Source organism: Ctenopharyngodon idella, chromosome 11 (assembly GCF_019924925.1).
Source record: "Ctenopharyngodon idella isolate HZGC_01 chromosome 11, HZGC01, whole genome shotgun sequence".
Taxonomy (NCBI): domain Eukaryota; kingdom Metazoa; phylum Chordata; class Actinopteri; order Cypriniformes; family Xenocyprididae; genus Ctenopharyngodon; species Ctenopharyngodon idella.
The window spans coordinates 19,535,616-19,558,632 of NC_067230.1; the positions used below are offsets into that span (position 1 = coordinate 19,535,616).

Below are 23,017 nucleotides of genomic sequence, written 5' to 3' on the forward strand. Positions count from 1 at the left end.
ATTAAAATCTTAAAAACATGACATTTATATACTGATAAACTCACCTGGACTCACCCTAAGATCAGCTAAAGCTGAGAGAGATCTGACAATTTGACAACAGAGAAAATGAGAACTACAGGGTTTGCTAAACTAAACTACTGAGAATAATGGGATATGGTTAGATGAAGGTTTCTAGCAGTTGGTGTCGTCTTCCTCTCTCTGCTTCAACTGATCCTACTGTGAGCTTTACAACGGTTGATTCTGTTAAAAGCCTTTAAATGAAACACAAGAGAAACACCAGAACAGCCACACAAAGACGAGTGATGTCCGACAGCTATTCAAAGACGAGTTCACTAGATAAATCTGATCCAAAACGGAGTGAGCTGGCTATGTAGGCAACATGAAGTCATCATGTGTGTGCTCTTGATGTGAAGCCTGGTCTAAAATGTAAACAGCTACATTATGATGCCTTCTAAGATGCCTCGTTTTAGCCACAAAAATAATAATAATCAGAAATGTTTCTTGAGCAACAAACAGAATAATTTCTGAAGACTGGAGTAATGATGCTGAAAATTCAGCTTTGATCACAGGAATAAATTACATTTTACTATATATATATATATATATATATATATATATATATATATATATATATATTCACATAGAAAACAGTTATTTTAAATTGTAATAATATTTCACAATATTACTGTTTTTACTGTATTTTTGATTAAATAAATGCAGCCTTGGTGAGCAGAAGAGAATTTATTTAAAACAAATAAAATAAAAGTAGTGCACTTCATATGAAAAGCCCTATTTGTGCAGAAATGAGCTGCCTATGTAGACAGTGATGTAGCTAACTAGTATGTTAACTGCTGTATAGATTTATAACATATTTAAGGGAAAGTATTTGTGTCATTACATAGAAACTGCCATATAAATAACATTTCACCGCTTTCCATCGTAAGAGTCACGCTGGTTATTTTGTACTTTGATAGCTGCGGACATGCGTCTGTGTGTTGATGTTTCCTCATGTCTCACCTGAAGACTGGTAACAGTAAGTCGGCGGGCGTCGTCTACGGGAGCGCACACGGGCACCAGGAACGGGCTGTCGGGAATGTGCTCGTCGTTGAACTTTATAGACACTTCGTAGTCGCCTGCAAACAGTTTTGAGATAAGATACATATGCTGAGTATCTGCATTAAATGAAGGGATACAAGCTCTTAAATTGCATCACATGAGAAATATAAAAAAAGCAGCACAGGACAGAAAGGCATTGGTCTGTGTGTGTTTATATATATACCAGGTTCTTGAGCTACATAGGAGACGCCGCATGACCCATCCTTCCTTTCCTCAAATGAGATTTCTGCACGACTGGGACCCTCAACGGCGATGGACAGACCGCCAGCGCCCGCCTCCCGCGTCCACACGTTAAACTCAGCTACATGACAGATCAGGACAAACATTCATATATATTTAAAAACACACTGTGGGTCACCAGCAGTGTTATATACAGTTCAATCTCATGAAGACACAAAATAAGCTGAATAAATGCATTATATTTGTGGAATGAAAAATGAAGCCTTAAAAAGGACTTTAATTTTTTTTTATTATTATAAATTTTTATAATTTTTTTTTTTAAAGATGACATTTAAATATATTCTCCACCCCTTTTCCACATTTTTATTACAATTTTAATTAAATTAAAATATTAAAAATATGTGAAATTATAAAAAATATATAATGTATAAAATTTTAAATAACATTTTATCACTATCCATAAACATCTGGTGAGTAAGTAATTAAATATTTCTTTATGGAGTTTGTGGAGATGGTGTAATGAGTGAAAAAAAGATTTTTTCCAACAAGATATTTTTCACATTTTTTAATTTAAAATTAAAATAAAATATTAAAATAAATGTAAAATTAAATTACAGGCAGAATAAAATTAAAAGGCAATGTATAAAATTTTACACACATTACAAAACATTCTGTAATGAGCAACCTTAACCAGCAATTACATTTTTTTTTTTTATTAAATTAAAATATTAAAATACATGTCTTTTTTGTTTAAGGTAGTATTTGTTGTAATGCCTGTAATTTAATTTAATTTTACATTTAAAGATATTTTCCACCCTTTTTCTTAACTAGAATTAAAATTATATTAAAATAAATGTAAAATTAAATTAAAAGTAAAATTAAATTACAGGCAGTACAACAAATACTGCCTTTAACTTTACTACCTTTTACAATTTTAAATTAACATTTTATCATCATTTAGAAACATCTTTGTGTTCCACGGAATAAAGAGAGTAATTTTTTGTAAGTAAATAATTAAACATTTCTTTATGGAGCTCATGGTTTAAAAAAAAATAAATAAAAAAATAAAATAAAATAATTGCAGGCAGTACTACAAATACTACCAAAATGTACAACATTTTATAATGCTTTTATAATGTATACATTTTAGGCAACACTTTAGTTTTGGGTCCAGTTCTCACTATTAACTAATTGTTTATTGGCTTGCATATTACTCGGATTATTGGCTGTTTATTAGTACTTATAAAGCAGATATTAATGCCTTATTCTGCATGACCATATTCTACATCCCATAATCCTACCCAATACCTAAACTTAACTACCTTACTAACTATTAATAAGCAGTAATAATTAGTGGTTTACTGAGCCAAAAAGTTGCAGTTAATAGTGAGAATTGGACCCTAATCTAAAGTGTGACTAAATTTGAATGAACATTATGTTGTCGTTCATACCTGGCACGTTCGCCTCGGCCTTCTCCAGACCCGGACCACCCGCTCGCACCTTATGGGCCCCACCTTCACCCAGTGGGCCCACGGTGAACTGGAAGGGGCTTCCTGGCACATGCTGGCCACGGTACTTCACGCTAACCGTGTGTACGCCCATCTCATGGGGCACAAAGCGGACGCAGTAGGTGTGGTTTCCCACCGCCACAATCTCAGCAGCTTCTGTGGCTCCTGACGGGCTGGTGACCTGCGCCGAGACGTCGTGAATGTCAATTTCTGGGGAGAACAAAGAGAAGAAGGTTTCTTGAGAGAGCTGAATGGAGAGAGAGAGAGAGAGATGGAGGAACGGTCGCTCAGCTGTTCTGACGTCTGCGCTTTCTCAAGGTTTTGCAAGCAACATACCAGAGAGATGATACTTACAGCACTCAGATTTATTAAAACAAGAGTTCAGCCAAAATGGAAATGGTCAAACTTTACAATAAGGTTCTATTTGTTAACATAAATTAACAATAAAATACACTACCGGTCAAATGTTTGAAACAATTACGTGATTTTGATACTTTGAAAGAAAAAACAAATTGCAAAATATTATTACAATTTAAAAAGTAATTTATTCCTGTGATCAAAGCTGAATTTTCAGCATCATTACTCCAGTCTTCAGTGTCACATGATCCTTCAGAAATCATTCTAATATGATGATTTGATGCTCAAAAATAGAAAATAGAAATAGAAAATTTATTTTAAATTGTAATAATATTTCACTGTTTTACTGTATTTTTGATTAAATAAATGCAGCCTTGGTGAGCAGAAGACACTTAATTATTCCAAACTTTTGACCAGTAGAGTAAAAAAGAAAAGAAAAAAAGAATAATTTATTAAATGTAGTTAAATGTGTATGTTCAAGTCACACAAAGTTGAAGTTGAACACAAAAACACACGGTGCACATTCCTTTTTTTGTCATTTTATAGATGTAGAGTTAAAAAATCTTGCTGAATTTTCCCAGCAACACCAATTTCAACATTTACTAATACATTATTAAAATCAAAAGTTGTATCTGTTAATATTATTTAATGGATCTGAACAAAAATGAACTAACAATGAACAGTTTTATTTTTATTAACATAAAAAAAATATATAAAAAAATAAAAAATATTCATAACGTAACAAATATATTGCACATTCTTGAAGGATTAGTTCAGTTCAGAATTAAACGTAATTATTACGTAATGTGTGGCGCATCACAGAGCAGTGCAAGAGCATTTGTTTAAAAAGTATAGAAATGTTTATTTTTTTTTAGAAAATGGTCGATGGTTTCTCTAGATAAGACCCTTATTCCTCGTCTGGGATCATGTAGAGCTCTTTGAAGCTGCACTGAAACTGACATTTGGACCTTCAACCTGTTGGTCCCTGTTGAAGTCCATTATATGGAAAAAAATCCTGGAATATTTTCCTCAACAACCTTAATTTCTTTTCGATTGAAGAAAGACAGACATGAACATCTTGGATGACATGAGGGTGAGTAAATTATCAGGAAATTTTAATTCTGAAGTGAACTAATCTTTTAATGCATTAACTAATGTTATTGTAAATTGACTCTTTCTACCATGCAGCACAAGCATGAACATTTGGCTAAATGTACAAGTAATTCAGGTTTGCAACAACATGACGATTTGTAAAACATTTTATGGAGTTGTAATGAGCAAAAAAAAAGCAGCTCTGGTTCATGCAAACACAAACACGTGGGTATCAAGAGCAAGCGCGTTCTGCCAACCTCGTCGTCCACATGCCCAGTGCTTAAAACGCACCCTCCAGCCCTCCGGAGGGCCTTCTCAGGGGTGCCCTGCCAATCCGGGTGACCCTCACTCTGCCCATGGTGAAGCGTGTTGACCTCTGAGGGCGTGGAGACCCTGAGGTGGCCTGACCTTTGACCCCGAGCCAAATAGAGCAGTGAGAGCGATAGACGCCGCGTGAGAGCAACTCACGAGCCAAAGCCAGAAGAAACCAGGTCACTGAAAGCAGTAGACACAGAAAACGGGAAGAAAAAGACAGAAACAAGATAAAGGACAGAACAGGTCAGAAAAACAGTAAAGTGGGGAAAAAGATGGCAGAATAGAAGCAGCATCGGGCCTCGTTTATAAATTGGATATATTTGGATATGAGCAACATTTTAACTGCTCTGTAATAATTACATAACTGCGACTGATAAAGAGATGCTTTAACAAACATTTTTGTGCATACAGACATTTTATAGGAACATTTCAGAAACAGGTTAGGATCATTATACGCACATTTATAAATGAGGACCTATGTCTGATATTTGGTCATTTATGCACATTATTTCCTCTCTTTACGTCTTTCAATCTCATGAAGACACGTCAAGAGGGAGTGTATGAGGTCAGAGGCCCAACAGAGTGAGTGAATGAGCTCCAGTGACGATCTGTGTGGCCTGGATTACATCACCGCTAGCCCTCCATTACACCGTGACATCATTAACCAGGAGAAATCTCAAAAATCACATATGGAAGTAGTCTGCGTGATGCAGGGTTGGATATTAATTGCCCAACTAAAGACCTGTTCACACCAAAAGCGACATGACAAAATGATCATTCACGTTCTTTAATGCAAAATACAAACTATCACTAAACATTAACGCCAATGTTTTACTTTCTAAAATAGAAGGGCAATAAAATACAGTGGTTGTGTTATATAGGAATATATTGTGAAATAATGATACTGTTTATTATAAAAAAAAATAAAAAATAAAAAAAAACTTTTACTTTAATATAGTATATCCACATTCATTCACTAGTAGTATCTTATAGGTTTATTTTATTAATAGAAATTTATTTATTTATTTGTGTGAAAGGTAAAATAAAGTTATATAAAAAAAAAATATATATATATATATATAATTCACATCTATTAAACCTCCATCTAACCCTCATATAGTATCTTATTAAATTGTTTATTAAAATTATTTATTTGTGATAAACAACAATAAAAAAATAAATTGAAAAATTAAAAAAAAAATTGATAGATAAAATTACATTATAAATAAAATAGGATTGTTTTAACTTGTTAAAATAAACTAATTGTTCATGTCAAAAATTGTTAAATAAAATAAAATAAAATTTCATTAAATTAAAAAAAAAAAAATAAAAAAAAAAAAAAAGAGGCAAATTCACATCTATCATTTATTGGATTAGATTGTTTAATTTATTAAGAAATGTATGTGTGCCAATGGAAAGAAAATATACATAAAAAATAAAGATAAAATTACATTTAAAATAAAATAGGATTGTTTTAACTTGTTAAAATAGACTAATTATCCAAGCCAAAAATTGTTAAATAAAATTAAAAAAATAAAATAAAAATTTACATCTAGTGTGAAACAATTTTCTATCTTTTATTTTTAAACTAGATTTTGAATTACCCCTTTGGTCTCTTTTTTACTAAAATATTGTCACTTGCACTAGAAAATGATGACTACTATCATCCTCTCACACAAAAAGACATTTCAGACTACACCAAGACCCCTTCTGGAAGTGCAGTATTAGCAAACTTTATTCCAACATCAAATCGCCTCGACTGCCAAGTGACACTTCACATGAACGAGGCAGCGTTTCCCTCAAGACATGAGCTAGCGTTGCGCAGCACGTACCACAGACACGCGACCGGCCGCTGACGTGACTCGAACAACAACATCTGCGCTGGTCTGAAGGGAAATCAAACCTAAAGCCACGTCCAAGTTCAATACGTTCAGCTCGACCCGCACATGAAGTCTTGTTTCAGACAGCCATGTGTTTTTACTCACGTATGGAGACTCAAGTGCTCTCACTGCATTAACACATGACGTGTTCCAGCTAACAACTGCACATCCATTTGTTTTGTGCTTTTTTGGCTGGCGTTCCTGTCGGAGATTGAGCTAGAGTGTATTAAACAAGGCTATAAACCAAGCCTTGACATAAAGTGGCTGAAATGGTAAATAATTCACGCCTAATGCACATTAAAACTCAAATCTTGGATTCTAAGATCAATCTTTATGTGGACAGATGACCGCTTGACTTGATATGAAAGTGTAAAGGTTACAGCTGTGTATCTGGGGATCTTTCATACCTGGGATCTTCAGGTTGAGATCACACACACTTCCAACACTAGCGACGGACGCTGCTTTCTGACGGCGAGTGATGCTCTCGCGGATACGACCTTCTCCGGTCACCTTTACGCTGAACGGACTTCCTGAAACACAGAGATGCAACAAAACTTCACAATGACAGGAATAACATTATAGAAGTCTCTTCTGCCCACCAAGGCTGCATTTATTTGATCAAAAATGCAGTAAAAATTGTGAGATATTTTTACAATTTAAAATAACTGTTTTCTATGTGAATATATTATAAACTGTAATTTATTCCTGTGATCAAAGCTGAATTATCATCATTACTCCAGTCTTCAGTGTCACATGATCCTTCAGAAATCATTCTGATATGCTGATTTGCTGCTCAAGAAACATTTATGATTATTATCAATGTTGAAAACAGTTATAATATTATGTAATGTAAAACATTATATAATAACAAATTACTTATTACAATTATAATAAAAATTGTATATTAGTTATTAATAAATAAATAAAAATTATAATTAAATAATATTTTATAATAAAATCATATATTATATTAATATTAATAACAACAACAAATGATTTAGTATTTTTATATTATAATTATATATTATTTAAGATAAAAATCTTAAGTTATTAAATAAATTACCAATCACTATTATTATTACTACTACAATTAAATTATATAATAGTTACATATAATATTTTATTATAAATAATAGTTATTATATAAATATTATTATATTATAATAATATTATAAAATAATGTAAAAGATTATATAATAGCAATAAAAAAATATTTTAGTTAATAAATAAACTAAAATAAAATCACCATTATTATTATTATTATTATTACTATTAAATAATATATAATAGTTATATATGTAATATTTTATTATAAATAATAATAAAAGTTCTTATTACATAGAAATTATATTATATTATATTATAATAATATATAATAATGTAAAAGATTATATATTATAATAGCAATAACAACAATAAAATATATATTTCAGTAATAAATAAATAAATATTTTTTTTCAGAATTCTTTGATGAATAGAAAGTTCAAAAGAACAGCATTTATTTAAAATATATATATATATATATATATATATATATATTTTTTTTTTTTTTTTTTTTAGATTATACATTTCTTTGCTGTCACTCTTGGTCAATTTAATGTGTCTTTGCTTAATTTCTTTAAAAATAAATAAATCTTACCGCAAACTGTTCAACAGTAGTGTATACTATAGTTTACACAGTTGGAAATGTACAGTATTTACTGTGAAATATGCTTACTACTCCATTGCCAAATAATCTGTAAACAAGACAAACTACACCATATTCGGACACATTATCAAACATACTGAAGGTTTGAATGATGCTTTGAGCATGTAAGTCTCTTACCTGGGACGTGTTCTTCTGCAAATCTGATGGACACGATGTAGGTGCCCGGCTCAGTGGGACAATATGAGACGCCACAAGTGCCGTCCTCCATGTCTTCGGTCTGTATGTCCACCTTACTGGGACCCTCGATGGACAACGCCAAACCTCCATAACCTACGAACACAGTGACACAGATTAGATGCATCAATATTATTAAAAAATGCTAACTGGATGCATGAGAAATAAAAGCATTTGATTGTACTTATTAGACTTATTATGACAAGTTTAAAAGAGTGATGTAATATATAATTATATAAATATTTGAAGTTTGAGTAAGTGGAAGTAATTTGCCGCTGTGGTACCAATTAATTCTCCAATTTTCTTTCATTTCCACCCTTGAGCCACTTTGCACAACCTGTTTGGATTATAATCCTAGCAATTAAGTGAATTGAGAGCTTGAAAAAACATCATTAAGGGCCAGACGTTTCTGCAGACGAGGGTTATTTAGTGCTTATGTAGTTCGGTTAGGCAGGTTAAAGGTTAGCTGCTCCGAACAGAAGTCAAGCTCTACGTTATATCTTTGTTATGAAGGGAAAATGCGAGAGGAACTTCACACATTCTGTAAAGTGATGTTCATAACCTCAAATCCTTCAAAACATGAGTGAATCACTGCCGGGAAATTAAGATGAACTACTTCATTTCATGTTTGAAGCCTCTTATTTGTGGGAAATGTTTTTGGGAAAGAAGTTGCTAAGCGGTTGCGAGTTCTGGTTGAAAATAGCCCACTCTCAAATATATGATATTTGCTCTACATATGATTTAAACGCCTAACCTTATGTATGAATGCATGAATGAATGAATGGCTATTAATAATAATAATAATAATAATAATAATAATAATAATAATAATAATACATAATGTTATCAATTAAAAAAATAAAGATAACAACAACAACAACAATAATAATAATAATAATAATAATAATAATAATAATAATAAGTTATTTTATTAATTAATAGCTAGTTATTTATTAAATAGAGATTATATTATAATAATATATAATATAAATCATTTTTAATATAATATAATGTATTAAAATATTATAACAAAGTTATAAAGTTATTAAATGAAATAATAAATATAGCAATTATAATTATAATATATAATACATGTTAATAAAGGTAATTATAACAGTTAAATAAATCATTAACAAATAATATAAAATCATATATTATTATTATTTTTTATAATATAACAAATTATTTAGCATTATAATGTTATAATAATTATTCATCATTAAATAAATAAATAAAGACGATAATTATAATACAAAATAATCGTTATTTATATTATTAATAAATTATAATAACAGTTAAATAAATAATTAACAATAGTTAGAATTATTACTATTAAATAATATATATAATAGTAATATTTTATTATAAATAATAAGTTCTTATTACATAAATTAATATCATATTAATATTATACGTGATATTATATAAATTGTTATATTAATATAATAAATATAATAATAATAATAATAATAATAATAATAATAATAATAATAATATAAAATAGTATAAATATAAATATAATATAAAATAGTATAAAAATAAAAATTTTAGTTACTAAAAATTAAATAAATAAAGGGTCTCTCACCAGCTTCCCTTGTGTCCACCACAAAGTCGGACATCTCAAAGGTGTGTCCCTCCACCAGACCCTGTCCGAAGACCTTCACTCTGCTGGCGTCTCCAATCTCAGACTGGACCACCATGATGGTGATAGGGCTGTTAGTAACATGGTGTCCGTTCTTCTTGATGCTCACCAGGTGCTCCCCAACTTCTCTTGGGATGAAGGAAATGCCTGAAGAAAAAAAAAAAAAAAAAATGACCAACCATGTGTTATCCAAAATGAAAGTCATAGTTTGCAAAAAGAATGAGTGAATAGATTTCAGACATACCGATGTGGTTGTTGGGTTGTCTCTTGAGCAAACACGGCTCATCACGACCAGAAGGGGCTTTGATGCTTGCGGTGAGAAGACTAAGATCCGTCTCCGTGATATCCAGAGAGAAATCTGCAGCGGAGCCCAGCTTCACCTGGGACTTCCTCTTATTGTCTTCTGCACAGTCAAGTCAGGTGACGTTTATTTATACAGACATTTTATACAATACAGACTGTTTCAAAGCAGCTTCAGATCAGTACCTGTGATCCTGGCCGTGAAGGGGCTTCCTGCGATGTGCTTGTCATTATAGCGGACGAGTATGTTGTAGTCTCCAGGCAGCGTGGGCAGGTATGAAACAGTGCAGGTGCCATCTTTGTTGTCCACACAGCTGATCTCAGCCTTTGATGGACCTTCAATGGCCAAATCAAGGCCACCTGAGGCAAAACACAAAATGACCATGTTTTTTCTAGGCAGAGTGTTTTCTGGCCAACATGAATGTAATGTGTTTGTGCACACCTTCAGAAGCATCTTCGGTGTAGATGGTGAACACGGCCGTTTTATTGGTGGTACCATAAACCAGACCCGGTCCGTACGCAGTCACGTTAGGGCTGTTTGAGTGGTTGACGTAGAATTGCAGAGGGCTCTCTGAGAACAAAACATACAATGCATTGAATAGAACGGCAGAAAGCATAACAACAGAATGGAAACATTATAATGAGGCAGAGCAGCTGCTGAACACAAGTGTTTTGAGAATTATACATTATAAATAATAACAAGGTGTTTTTTTGTTCTGAAATGCATCTTAAATGCATTTTAAATAATGTCTTTTCTTTTGATTTTGGGGTGAAAAATGACCTGGACAGTTTTCATGCAATTCAGTCAGAACTTTGTATATCATTTTAATAATAAAATTATTATAACTTATTGTGTGCATTGTTTTGCTACTGTCCCTGCTGGTTATGGTTTATGCAAAACCAATAAAGAAAAGAAAAATATATATATTTTTTTAAATAAAATAAAAATATTTTTTTTAAAAATAAAAATAAATATTTTTTAAATAAAATAAATAATATATTTATAAAATAAAATAAAGACTTTAAATAAAACAGTTTTTTTAATATATATTTTTAGAATTAAAATATTTTTATATTTTTTTTAAATAATAAAATATACATTTCAAATAAAATAAAAACTAAAATAAAATACAAATAAAATTTTAAAAATAAAATGAAATATTCTTTTAAATAAAATACAAAATAAAATATTTTAAAAAATATATTTTTAAATAAAAAAAAATAAAATAAAATATATATTTTTAAAAATATTTTTTAAATAAAATGGAAAACAAAACTAGCAGTATTGATAAAAATCAATTCAGAACAATGCGTTTATACAAGCTCATTGTTAAATGCCAACAGGATTTCCTCATGGAGCTGTGGACACTCCTAACAGAATAATTCCAACTCTACAACACATTCTTCCAGCCTTATATGGAGAAACAACCCCATCGGTTGAGGCTCGACTATCACATTCATGTGATATTTAATGAGGTTTCTGATGGCACTGGACCAGCGACTGGAAAACATGAAACTCCAGCCATAAAACAAGCACCTACATGAGGATGTGTACCCAACACAGCAGCTCCAAACACAGATTCCTCACAGATGATGTCACCCATGAGATCTTTCACCACGCTAAATAAATCAGCACAACTAATTTTTTGTGTCCGCCCTCAGTCAACTTAAGCCTATTCAAAGGTGAAGCGTTCTCAACCTTCACCCAAACGCTCCCATGCAACTCTGGGACCTTAAAACAAATCCTGACAGGACATTCATCACAGAGATGAGATGACTCACTCATGCACGCTTGTGTACCTTGTTCCAGTGGGCAGTATTAAAGAGTTAGTTCACAGTAAAATTTAAAACCTGTCTTTAAATCATGTCTTTTTGAACCCATATGAATAACTTATACCCATATGCACAAAACAAAATGTTTAGCAGAAAGTTCAAGCACATTTTTCATACAACAAAAGGTCACCATATGCTTTCATTATATGGACAATTGCAGCAAGAACACTTCAAAACAAGCTAACAACATTAATGGTTCCTAATGATGTGAAGGAGAGCAAATGTGTGTGCTCTTTATTGAACATATTTGATGGTGTATTGTGCAGTCCTGGACTCTGACCTGGGATGTGTGACCCATTGTATTTAATGTGCATTTCGTGAAGTCCAGCCTCTGTGGGCGAGTACTTCACTGTGACCGTTCCGTCTTTGTTGTCGATGATCTCAGGCTGGGCGGTTTTACCTGACGGCATGTGAACCTCACCTGGAGGACAAACATTAAGGGTGTGATTATGGTTTTTGAAGAAATATCACTGCATTTTCACAGGCATTCTACTGTATTCTAGTATGAACCGCTTTATGAGTGACATTATTTTCATGACGACACTTCAAACAAAACTCATTACCACATAAAAAATATTTTATATATAAAAAAAAAAATAACATTTTATAATATATATATATATATATTATATATATATATATTATATATATATATATTATATTATATATATATATATATATATATATATATATATATATATATATATATATATATATATATATATATATATATATATATATATATATATATATATATATATATATATATTCCAAATGTGTTGTCATTATTCGTAATATTTGGCAACTAAATAAATAAATATGTAACTGTAAAAATGACAAATAATGACAACACATTTGGAATAATGTGAAAAATAAAATAAACTAATAAATGTTGTACTGCCTTTAATTTATGATGATTCAAATAAATTAAAAAAAATGGGTTTATGAGGTTTTTTTTGTATTACAGTAATGAGAATTTAGGGGGAAAGATGGCTTAGTTTTCATGAAAACAATTTAATAATGAACAAAAAAAAAACAATGATCTGAAAATATACTCTTATCTTGTTTCTTGTTCCTTTTGGGGTAAAATATGACCCTGACATTTTTTTTTTTAAAAGGTCTGCATTGAGTAGCACAAAATAGTAGGTTAATTGGTATTTGAATTTAACTTACGAGTAGCAAATAAGGGTTTTCTTTTCTTTAAGGTGTGTCTTTTTTAAATCTCTCACCTGTGATTTCCCCTTTCCTAAACGTAAAGGGAATCACCATATCGAAAGGCCTGTATCCTGTCCCGTTCACACTGTTTGCAGGGATATACGTGCCATCTGTAACCTGTGAGGCAGTGAGTAGAAATCTCAGTAAATGAGAGCAGACAGTACAAATGCATCCGTTATAACTGCCTGTCAAACATTTCCACGTTTAGTCAAGTCTGTGCGATCCATTCTGAAAGCAAGAGCACTGTGGACGAGAAAAGACATTAACAGCCCAGTGATTCAGCCACAGCAGAAGACAAACGTGTGTTAGACACGAAACAGTGGAAGACGGAGACTGCGAAAAACTGTGATCGGCCCCCCAGCACACCTGACAAAGCAAAGCAGCCTGGAAAAGAGAATGACATAGAAGGAAAAACCCCCAAACCATGGTAAACATCTCAGAAACAGGAAAAATAATAGTGTGTATAGAACGAAACATGTTGAGACATCATCTAATATGAGCCCTGCACAGACAGATGACACCATTACTGATAAATGACTCCCTATTTCACCTGGAGGGAATGAGGTAACCACTATGAGAAGAATTACAACTGTGTGTCAAGTTTAGGTACACATTATTAATAGATCGGTACTAAAAAGCACAAACGCTCCCAATCTGAACCTAGCAAACTAGTGTGGAAGAAATTTTAATTTTAACTTTAATTTTCATTAATCATAACTAAGGTTTCTTTCCTTACAGGGATAACATTTATATTGGCTTTTAATACTGAATGTCTTTAACACTTGGGCCAGAATTACTATGTCTAAAAATTACAAAAGGAGAAATAAAACTAGACAGGTGTCCAGTTTTGTTATGTATGTCCAACCTCATGATAGAGGTATCCAGATTTGCTCCTACCTAATAACAAAGAATTATACATATGTAGAACCAATCAAGTTGGAGGAAAATGATGTAATGAATCATGTAACCTTTAACATGTTCCTTTTTTAAAAACTGTTGTACTCTCTTTGTCAGGGGATTTTCTCTGAAATTGGTCTGAGATCCTCCCGGCTGTAATTAATGCATATTGAAGGCATTGTCTGGAGTCTGTCTGATTACTGCTGCACAGCAGGTTAGTGGAATACTAAAGAGCTTAATCCCAAGTGTTCGTGTTAATGTTCATAGGGGGCGAGAAGTCATCCAACTCAAAGCAAGTTGATGCCAATAGACATGCTAGAAGAAAAATTCTAACTCAAAGCAAGTTGTCATCAGTAGACACGCTAGAGTTCATAAGTGTCGATCAGGAGACGCTACACTTAGTTTAACTTAAGTCAGGTGCGTAGGAGAAATTCTACCACAATTTGGCGAGCCAGCCAGGAGCCTTAAAAATCTCCCTCCGTCGGTGGATGAATGGAATTTTGGATTTTGAATTTGATAAAAGGAATTCTTCATTCTGCCAGATTTGCAGAGGACTTAAGGTAGGATAGACTCTCTCCAGCCTTTCCCTTTGATCTGCTTAAAATTGTTAAAATTGAAATTTGATTATTGTTGTGTTGTATGTACACACAAGTAATAAGAAAAGAAAAACTGGCAAGGCCAAAATCTTTGAGACGGTGTATCCCTTTATCCCATGGTGATGATAATCATGTAGATGCTCTGCTTCAAGGATATAATTTCGACTTGTCAAGATATACTTATGTATAGCGACGTATAGGATTGAGTTTTTAGTGGCAAGTTGAACAGATATTTCTACAAGATCCAGCTGTGTTAGGAAAAGAATTTACTAGAGCATGGTATCATACCTATCCAGAACCAGAGTAAATAATAGGTCTGACATCTTGGTATTTGATTACTAGACCTAATTTGCCTAACCTACAGCACCTAACAGCACTTTAGGGGACTACTGGAGCTAAATTATGCTCTCCAAGTGTCCTTAGTTTAAAAGGCAATGCCAGAGTTCAATCTAATTAAAATATGCTGTTTAACCCAATTTTTGTTACATACACTACCATTCATGTGTTTGGGGTCAGTAAGATTTTTTTTATATTTTTGAAAGAAGTCTATTCTGCTCACAGACACTGCATTTATTTGATCAAACATACAGTAAAAACTGTGAAATATTACAATTTAAAATAACTGTTTTCTGTTTGAATATATTGTTAAATGTAATTTATTCCTGTGACGTAAAGCTGAATTTTCATTATTACTCCAGTCTTCAATGTCTCATGATCCTTCAGAAATCATTCTAATTTGCTCCTCAAGAAACATTTCTGATTATCATCAATATTGAAAACAGTGCTGCATAATATCGACCCTAAAACCTTTGAACGGTATTGTGTATTTTCAAATCTAAAAGTATTAAAAGTTTTACAGATTTGCTTTGTGGTTTTGGAAGTGACATTTCTTAAACTTTCTGCGGCCAGAAAGAGGCAGCACATGAACCACATAACAGTTCTGCACTGACTGAGGTTAATGTCAGAATAATGACCAATTTAAAACTGGTGTTCACTCCAAACAAAACTATGTCAGTCTAAACACTCAGGCGTCGAGTTTCCCTCTGCTTCTGTCATCAATGAAACACACTAGTGGGAAAACCAGAGTTTGTTCAAGACTAATCAACGAGAGGAGGAGGAAATAGAGACCGATGAGCCATGAATAGCCATTCCAACCATTTCCTGCAAAAAAACACGATGCTTGTTTGGTTAAAGAAACCCCTGGACCAACACAAACAAAAAGCACAAAGAGGTGACTGGGCTGTGTGTGTGGAGGTCAGTGCAAAGGCTGGAAGAGAGCGAACGGAGACAGCAGTGAGAGACTAGGATGAGACGTGCGTCTTTGTACCCAGGGCTGGAAGCCGACACCTGGTGCTCCCTTTTGCTGTTGGACTGCCTGCTGCTGCATCATGGGAACTTCATCTGTTGCCTGGGAAATGATATGTATGGACATGAAACTTCAGATGCATGAGGAACACAAAGAAACATACTCAACAAGCATTCAAACACAGACACACTTATTGTGCCAATCCCGTTGTACATTCATTCTTGTTGCTGTTGTGGTAACAGAACTCCATGTGTTATTATAATAGATAGACAGTGTAGATAAACATGTTTACAGTTTAATCTAGATTCTTTACATAGTTGTCAGTTTACACTAATGTCTGCTATTGTACCTATTGCACAGAGCCCTTAAAGGATTAGTTTACTTCAGAATTAAAATTTCCTGATAATTTACTCACCCCCATGTCATCCAAGATGTTTTTGTCTTTCTTTCCTCAGTCGAAAAGAAATTAAGGTTTTTGAGGAAAACATTCCAAGATTTTTCTCCATATAGTGGACTTCAACAGGGACCAACAGGTTGAAGGTCCAAATGTCAGTTTCAGTGCAGCTTCAAAGGGCTCTACATGATCCCAGACGAGGAATAAGGGTCTTATCTAGCGAAACAATCTGTCATTTTCTAAAAAAATAAAAATAAAATGTATATACTTTTTAACCACAAATGCTCGTCTTACACTAGCTCTGCGATGCGCCACGCATTACGTAATCATGTTAGAAAGGTCACACGTGACATAAGCTGAAGTACCGCGATGGGGCGAAAAACTCCACATTATTTTCTCCTCCAACTTCAAATTTTACCTTTTTTTGTAAAGGCCGTTTGACTTATTCTTTGCACGTTTGCTTTGTAAACACTTGGTACTTTCGGTACTTCCGCCTACGTCACGCGTGACCTTTCCAATGTGATTACATAATGCATGGCATTAATTTTTCCGATCGTTTTGAGGATAAGATAAGACCCTTATTCCTCGTCTGGGATCATGTAGAGCTCTTTGAAGCTGCACTGAAACTGACATTTGGACCTTCAACCCATTGGTCCCTGTTGAAGTCCACTATATGGAGAAAAATCCTGGAATGTTTTCCTCAAAAACCTTAATTTCTTTTTGACTGAAGAAAGAAAGACATGAACATCTTGGATGACATGAGGGTGAATAAATTATCAGGAAATTTTCATTCTGAAGTGAACTAATCCTTTAAAGCTTCAGTCAGTTTAAAAGCACTTCTCATTTGGGAAAACGGGTTGCGCACGTTTCGTTCTGAAATGTACGTTATAAGCGAACCAAACTCAAACTCAATTGCATAGATGGAGTTCGTTTGGAGCAGCATTTACTGTAAAACGAGACACTGCAGACACATCCACATGAGCTGCTCATGTGTAAATGAACAGTGCCGCGCTTCACTCTGAAACACACAGCCCATATATTTAATTAAATCGCAGTCTTTATGATTTGATAATAGCACTAATATTTGATAATATTTAGATTTAGATTTATCGTGCAGCCCTCTGAGAATGCATTGTGTTATGAATTACGCTCTGGAAAACCCAGATGCATGAAATCAAGCTTGTGTTGCTAGAAGCGTTTTGTTCTTGTGTATGTCTCGGACCTAAATCAAAACCTTACCCATAACGTCACAAGATATGAAAACATTAATGAAATAAGTGTGATCGTTTGTCTTGATAATGCAAAGAAACTACATCTTAATTCAGGAAGCCCCCCTCCAAGCTCGAAAGAATGAAGTCCAGATGAGGATATGATGACAAAGCGCTGAACCTTAAAAACGGGCCCGTATCTATTGCAGCTTCTTAAAAACCTAAAGTCTCTTCAATGTGGTTCTCCTTAAGAGAGCAAGAGCTGATGTTATCACCGTTTGCTTCTCACCATGACTTTGAAGGGGCTCCTGGGGATGTTCTCCCCTCCAAACCGCACGTAAATCACGTAGTTCCCGGGCTTAGGCGCCGTGTAGAAGATGTCAAAGGTCCCGTCCTCGTTCTCGATTACATCAGCTTCCACTTCAGTGCCGTCAGGAGTGACCACAATACAGGAGACCTTCCCCTTCCCGGCTCCTTTAGCGTTCACCACAAATCCAACTTCCTCTCCAATGCCAATGGTTGGCCCAATGCCAGGTCCTGGAGAACACAGAAAATTTGTTTTGATATAAAAGCTTTCAATAGATTTTCAAGTTAGTTTTTCCTGATGGGGACCATGTTTTCTTATCCCACCGATCCAAGTTTGTGTTATTCAAAAAATCTGCACTGTTACTTTGTGTAACTGGATCCATTTGATCAGACAGCTTGGTCAAGATTCATGAACATTAATATATAAATTAGAAATATTAGCACAAATTAGTATTTCTTGATGACAGGCCTTAACACAATGGCAAGAGACTTTCTACTACAACAAATAGTAGCAGATCATTAAGAAAAGACGAAGGAAAACCTGATCTGTGTTGTTTAAATTAAAAAGCATTTCCAAAAAGCAAATCCAAACCACATACAAATGTGGCTTGAATGTTTGTTAAAAAAAAAAAAAAAAAAAAATCATATTAAGCACTTTTTTTTTTATAGTTATTCAGACTACCAATAAAATTTTATTTTATATATACATATAATAATAAATAAATGCTTATAAATACATTATATATAAAATAATACATATACATATATATACACATACATACATATACATTATATATACATACATACATATATATATATATATATACACACATATACATACATATATATATATATATATATATATATATATATATATATATATATATATATATATATATATATATATATATATATATATATATATACATACACACACACAAAGTTTCATATATAAAAATATGAATACGTAAATTATAATAAAAGATGTAAAATATTATTAAAATATATATAATATATAAAATGTATTAATATATTCTGTACATTATATATTATATATATATAAATATATTATATATAAATTAGTATAAAAAATATTATATTAAATATGTTTATAAATATCTAAAAAAATAAATATATAAAATACAAAATATAATAAAATGTGTAATTATATTACACATTTATATTATTTTATATATTTTATAATATAATTTATATAAATATAAATAGAATTGTAATATAATTATATAAAAAACAATATATATCATATTAAAAAATAAATAAATGCCTATAAATAGTATATTATATATAAAATATATAATATATAAATAATATAAATTACACATTTTATATACATTATATATAAAAATATATTATATATAAATTATTAGTATAAAATATATTAAACATGTTTATACATATCTATACATATATACATATATGTAAATATACATTAGCTGTGTGTCCAAACAAACAAAAAAACCCTACAAAACGAGTGTAGACTTACCCGTGACCGTACACTTGCTGGCGTCTCCTGTAGTGGTCGCTCTCACTCTATATGGAGAAGTTGGGATCTCGTCTCCGCCATACTTGATTACAATAGTGTAACGGCCCACCTTGTCTGGCACGTAAGACACCTTGTAGGTTCCATCCCGGTTGTCCTGAATGTTGGCTTTCTTAGGTTTACCATCCTGATCCTGAAACATATGAAAAACCATATAAAAATCCTGCAGGACCACCTCAAACCTCCTGGAACAGTGGCAGGAGATGTGGAGGTCCTCAGATGAACTGAGAAGCAGTTTAAAAACACTAAAAGACACAGAGAGGAGCTTCATCAACAAGAAAAGAGACGGAGGAGGAAGAGGTTGAATTTCCCACTGGATTTCCTGCTGCAGTTTGGCTTTCATAAGACGTCCATTTATCTCAATGTTGGCTTGCCACATTGGTCGTGGCGCAAACTCCTGTCCAAATGGAGAAATCAAATCTAATCCTGGATCACCGGAGCAGTAACTTCTCAAAAGATAAAATAACATGCTGTATCCAAGAGAAAGATGTATGAAAGATAAATTTTGCAATATGCAGCTATGTGCTACTTGTGGATCCTTATTCATCTTTTCCATCGCAAGTCAGAAACTGAATCCAAATGTGATTTTAAAGACTGCTGGCTGATTGAAAATATTCTACTTCAAATCTACATATATTTAAAATAAAAAAAATATTATATACACGTATGTATTTCAATTTTTTTTTATGATTTTCATTTATTGTCAGAGCAGTATCATGCTGTAACGTGATGTAGATGGATGTATGAAAGTATGATGTATAATTTTTGCAATATGCAACTATGTGATACTTGAGGATCATTCCACTGCAAGTCAGAAACTGAATCCAAAAGTGATTTTACAGTCTGTTGGCTGATCAAAAACACTGTACTTCAAATCAACCTCAAAAAACACATTTATATCAATCAGTGAGATACAAACTTTAATCCGTTTCTTCAAAACCACAAGAGGAAGACAAGATTGAATGTGTCAGTACTCACGGTAATCTGCACGGACAGTTGGCCTTCACCCGCATCCTTGGCATCGATGGTGAACTCGACTGGAAAGCTGGCAGAGAGACCCGTGGTCAGGCCGGGGCCGCTGGCACGCACCTTACTGGCATCATGAGTGGGCTGAACACGGAGTTTGAACGGACTAACAGAAGAGATATTTGAAGGATTGTTGATGACTACAGTTTGATAACAGTAGCGCTCACAACGGGTGTGAATCAAGCTAATGAATCTGACAGAAGTACCTGCGTGGAATCTCCTCGTCTGCGTATTTGACCGCGACAGAGTACGAGCCCTCAACAGACGGAGTGTAGGCCACCGTGTGTGTGCCGTCACCATTGTCTGTGACGTTTACTGGTTCAGCCAAACCTGCAAACAACAACTTGATTATAGTCATTCAAAACATTCAGGGGTATAACCAGTACTGTACTACTTATAATCATACTATTCTACAGTCATTTTTTGTACCCAGAAGACCTACTTGAATACTGTATCCCATAATGCAATGTTTTTGACTTTGAGCAAAAAAATAATAAAAAAATAATACTATAAAATATTTGCTCTAGCAAAATAAAATTATAAAATAATAATAAAAAAAAAAGTATAAAAAAATAAAAATAAAAATAATAAAATATAAAATATTTGCTCTAGCAAAATAAAATAAAAATAAAATGAATAAAATAAAAACAAAAAATATATATATAAAAAAATAAATAAATAAATAAATCTGAATGTGTGTGTTTTTTACCTTTAGGTCCTGTTACAGCTACAGACAGAGGAGCGACACCAGCTTTACTGCAGTCCACAGTGAAGGACTGTGGGATTTTAGCTCGTACTCCAGAACCAACACCAGGTCCAGAAATCTTCACCTTACTGGAGTCAACAACATCCTTTATGGGCACTTTGAACGGGCTTCCTATAGTGCAAACAAAGATAAACACTTTTAGATTCAGACATTGACTATCCAGTGTCCACGCAAGCTAATGCAATGGGTATATGTCGAACGTCACATGACCAAACCGGAAAACTGATCTCATTGAATTCGCTTGTCAGAGAAAGTGTTAACAGCAGTATGAACTGACGGCATATCTATGGACTTTTAAGGTAATCAGCGAAAATACCTAGTTCACATTGCTATAGGTGTTTTATTCTGTTAAATATCTAAACGTTAGTGTGACGAAGAAAAATGAAAAAGCTTTTAAATATGAATCTGCATATGCGGGGGACATCAGTTATGCTCCTCTTTGCTCGCTCCTTTTAATTAATCTTGAATAAAACAGCTTATTTTTTCATGAAGCACATACAAAAGATGTATACCGGAAGCAATCTGATCTGTTTTACATAATATGGAAGTCAGATGGCACATAACCCCTAATCAAATGGAGCTATTATAAGATAAGACGTGTGCCCAAGTGCATAAGAAACAGGAAGCAGGTGAAAAAACACAAAATAATCAAGGCCTCCAGCCAACTCTAAGTAATAATAATAATAAAAATAATTTAAACAAGATTTTTATATATTTTTGTTTGCAGAAACAGCCTGCCACAATTGCAATATAGTTGCTTTCATGTTCTGAGCGAATTTGGACGTTTTTTTTTTTTTTTTTTTTTTTTTTTTCATGAGTCTGTAGTCTGATTAATCTCAACTTTCCAACAACTCTGTCATCTTCTAAAATATTACTCTAGCAAGATCTCTACACTTGATTTAAACAATCTGAAAGCCGCATCCATGTGGGAGAATCGCGCTATGTGGTCTTGGCACGGTGAATGTTTTCAATGAAACGAGAGCCTATAATGTCCAACAGTGAGAATGTGGTAGCCTGCTCTCCTCAGATATGGGAGATCTTGTTTCCCGGGTGTAATACTAATGAAAACAAATTTGCAGGATAGTTCAAGTAGTTTTGCAGGGGGAAACTGGGACTCTGGTTAAAAACATGCCACAATGCATCTCTCAAAGCTCCTGTAATGCTTTCTTCAGGTCGGTACTTAAAGTGCTGCATAAAGGTTATTGTAGGGCTGCAGCTAACGATTATTTTGGTAATCGATTATTTTTTCAATTAATTGGATAAAAATCCTAATTTTCTTTATTTTATTGACAAAAAACACACTACTGCACATCCTGCCCAATGTCCTTCAAACAAACGTGCCAATTGAATGCCATAATGTACCTGGAATGTGTTGTCCTCCATATGTGATGTTGACGTCATACAGACCAGGTACGTACGGGGTGTATTCCACATTACAGCTGCCATCTTTGTTATCTTTGCAGGACATTTTAGACTCTGATGGGCCTTCTACGGTTATTCCCAAACCACCAATACCAGCTCCTCTGTACGGATCAGAAGAAGGTTAATGTTCTTGATAGAATACAGAACGATATCTGCATTAGTGTTCAAAAGTTTAGATTTATGTTTTGAAAGAAGTCTCTTATGCTCACCAAGTC

General features: G+C 33.1%; 1 protein-coding gene across 3 annotated transcripts in view; it reads right to left on the bottom strand.

The window, feature by feature from the left end:
* LOC127522284 (filamin-B) overlaps positions 1–23,017 on the bottom strand; it is an 81,898-nt gene that overhangs the window by 5,078 nt on the left and 53,803 nt on the right. Inside the window, exons 23-40 of one of the 3 annotated variants that reach the window (XM_051912067.1) lie at positions 22,743–22,903; positions 21,324–21,491; positions 20,821–20,944; positions 20,567–20,720; positions 19,532–19,721; positions 18,011–18,258; positions 16,141–16,221; positions 13,335–13,437; positions 12,386–12,526; positions 10,715–10,843; positions 10,459–10,632; positions 10,217–10,375; positions 9,916–10,119; positions 8,274–8,426; positions 6,856–6,978; positions 2,748–3,014; positions 1,280–1,417; positions 1,018–1,133 (exon numbers count right to left, since the gene is read on the bottom strand). In XM_051912067.1, the coding sequence (XP_051768027.1) occupies positions 1,018–1,133; positions 1,280–1,417; positions 2,748–3,014; positions 6,856–6,978; positions 8,274–8,426; positions 9,916–10,119; positions 10,217–10,375; positions 10,459–10,632; positions 10,715–10,843; positions 12,386–12,526; positions 13,335–13,437; positions 16,141–16,221; positions 18,011–18,258; positions 19,532–19,721; positions 20,567–20,720; positions 20,821–20,944; positions 21,324–21,491; positions 22,743–22,903 (2,833 nt within the window). Of the gene's footprint in view, positions 1–1,017; positions 1,134–1,279; positions 1,418–2,747; positions 3,015–4,518; positions 4,749–6,855; positions 6,979–8,273; positions 8,427–9,915; positions 10,120–10,216; positions 10,376–10,458; positions 10,633–10,714; positions 10,844–12,385; positions 12,527–13,334; positions 13,438–16,140; positions 16,222–18,010; positions 18,259–19,531; positions 19,722–20,566; positions 20,721–20,820; positions 20,945–21,323; positions 21,492–22,742; positions 22,904–23,017 lie in introns of those variants that run through there. The other 2 variants (XM_051912068.1, XM_051912069.1) reach the window with 2 other exon arrangements.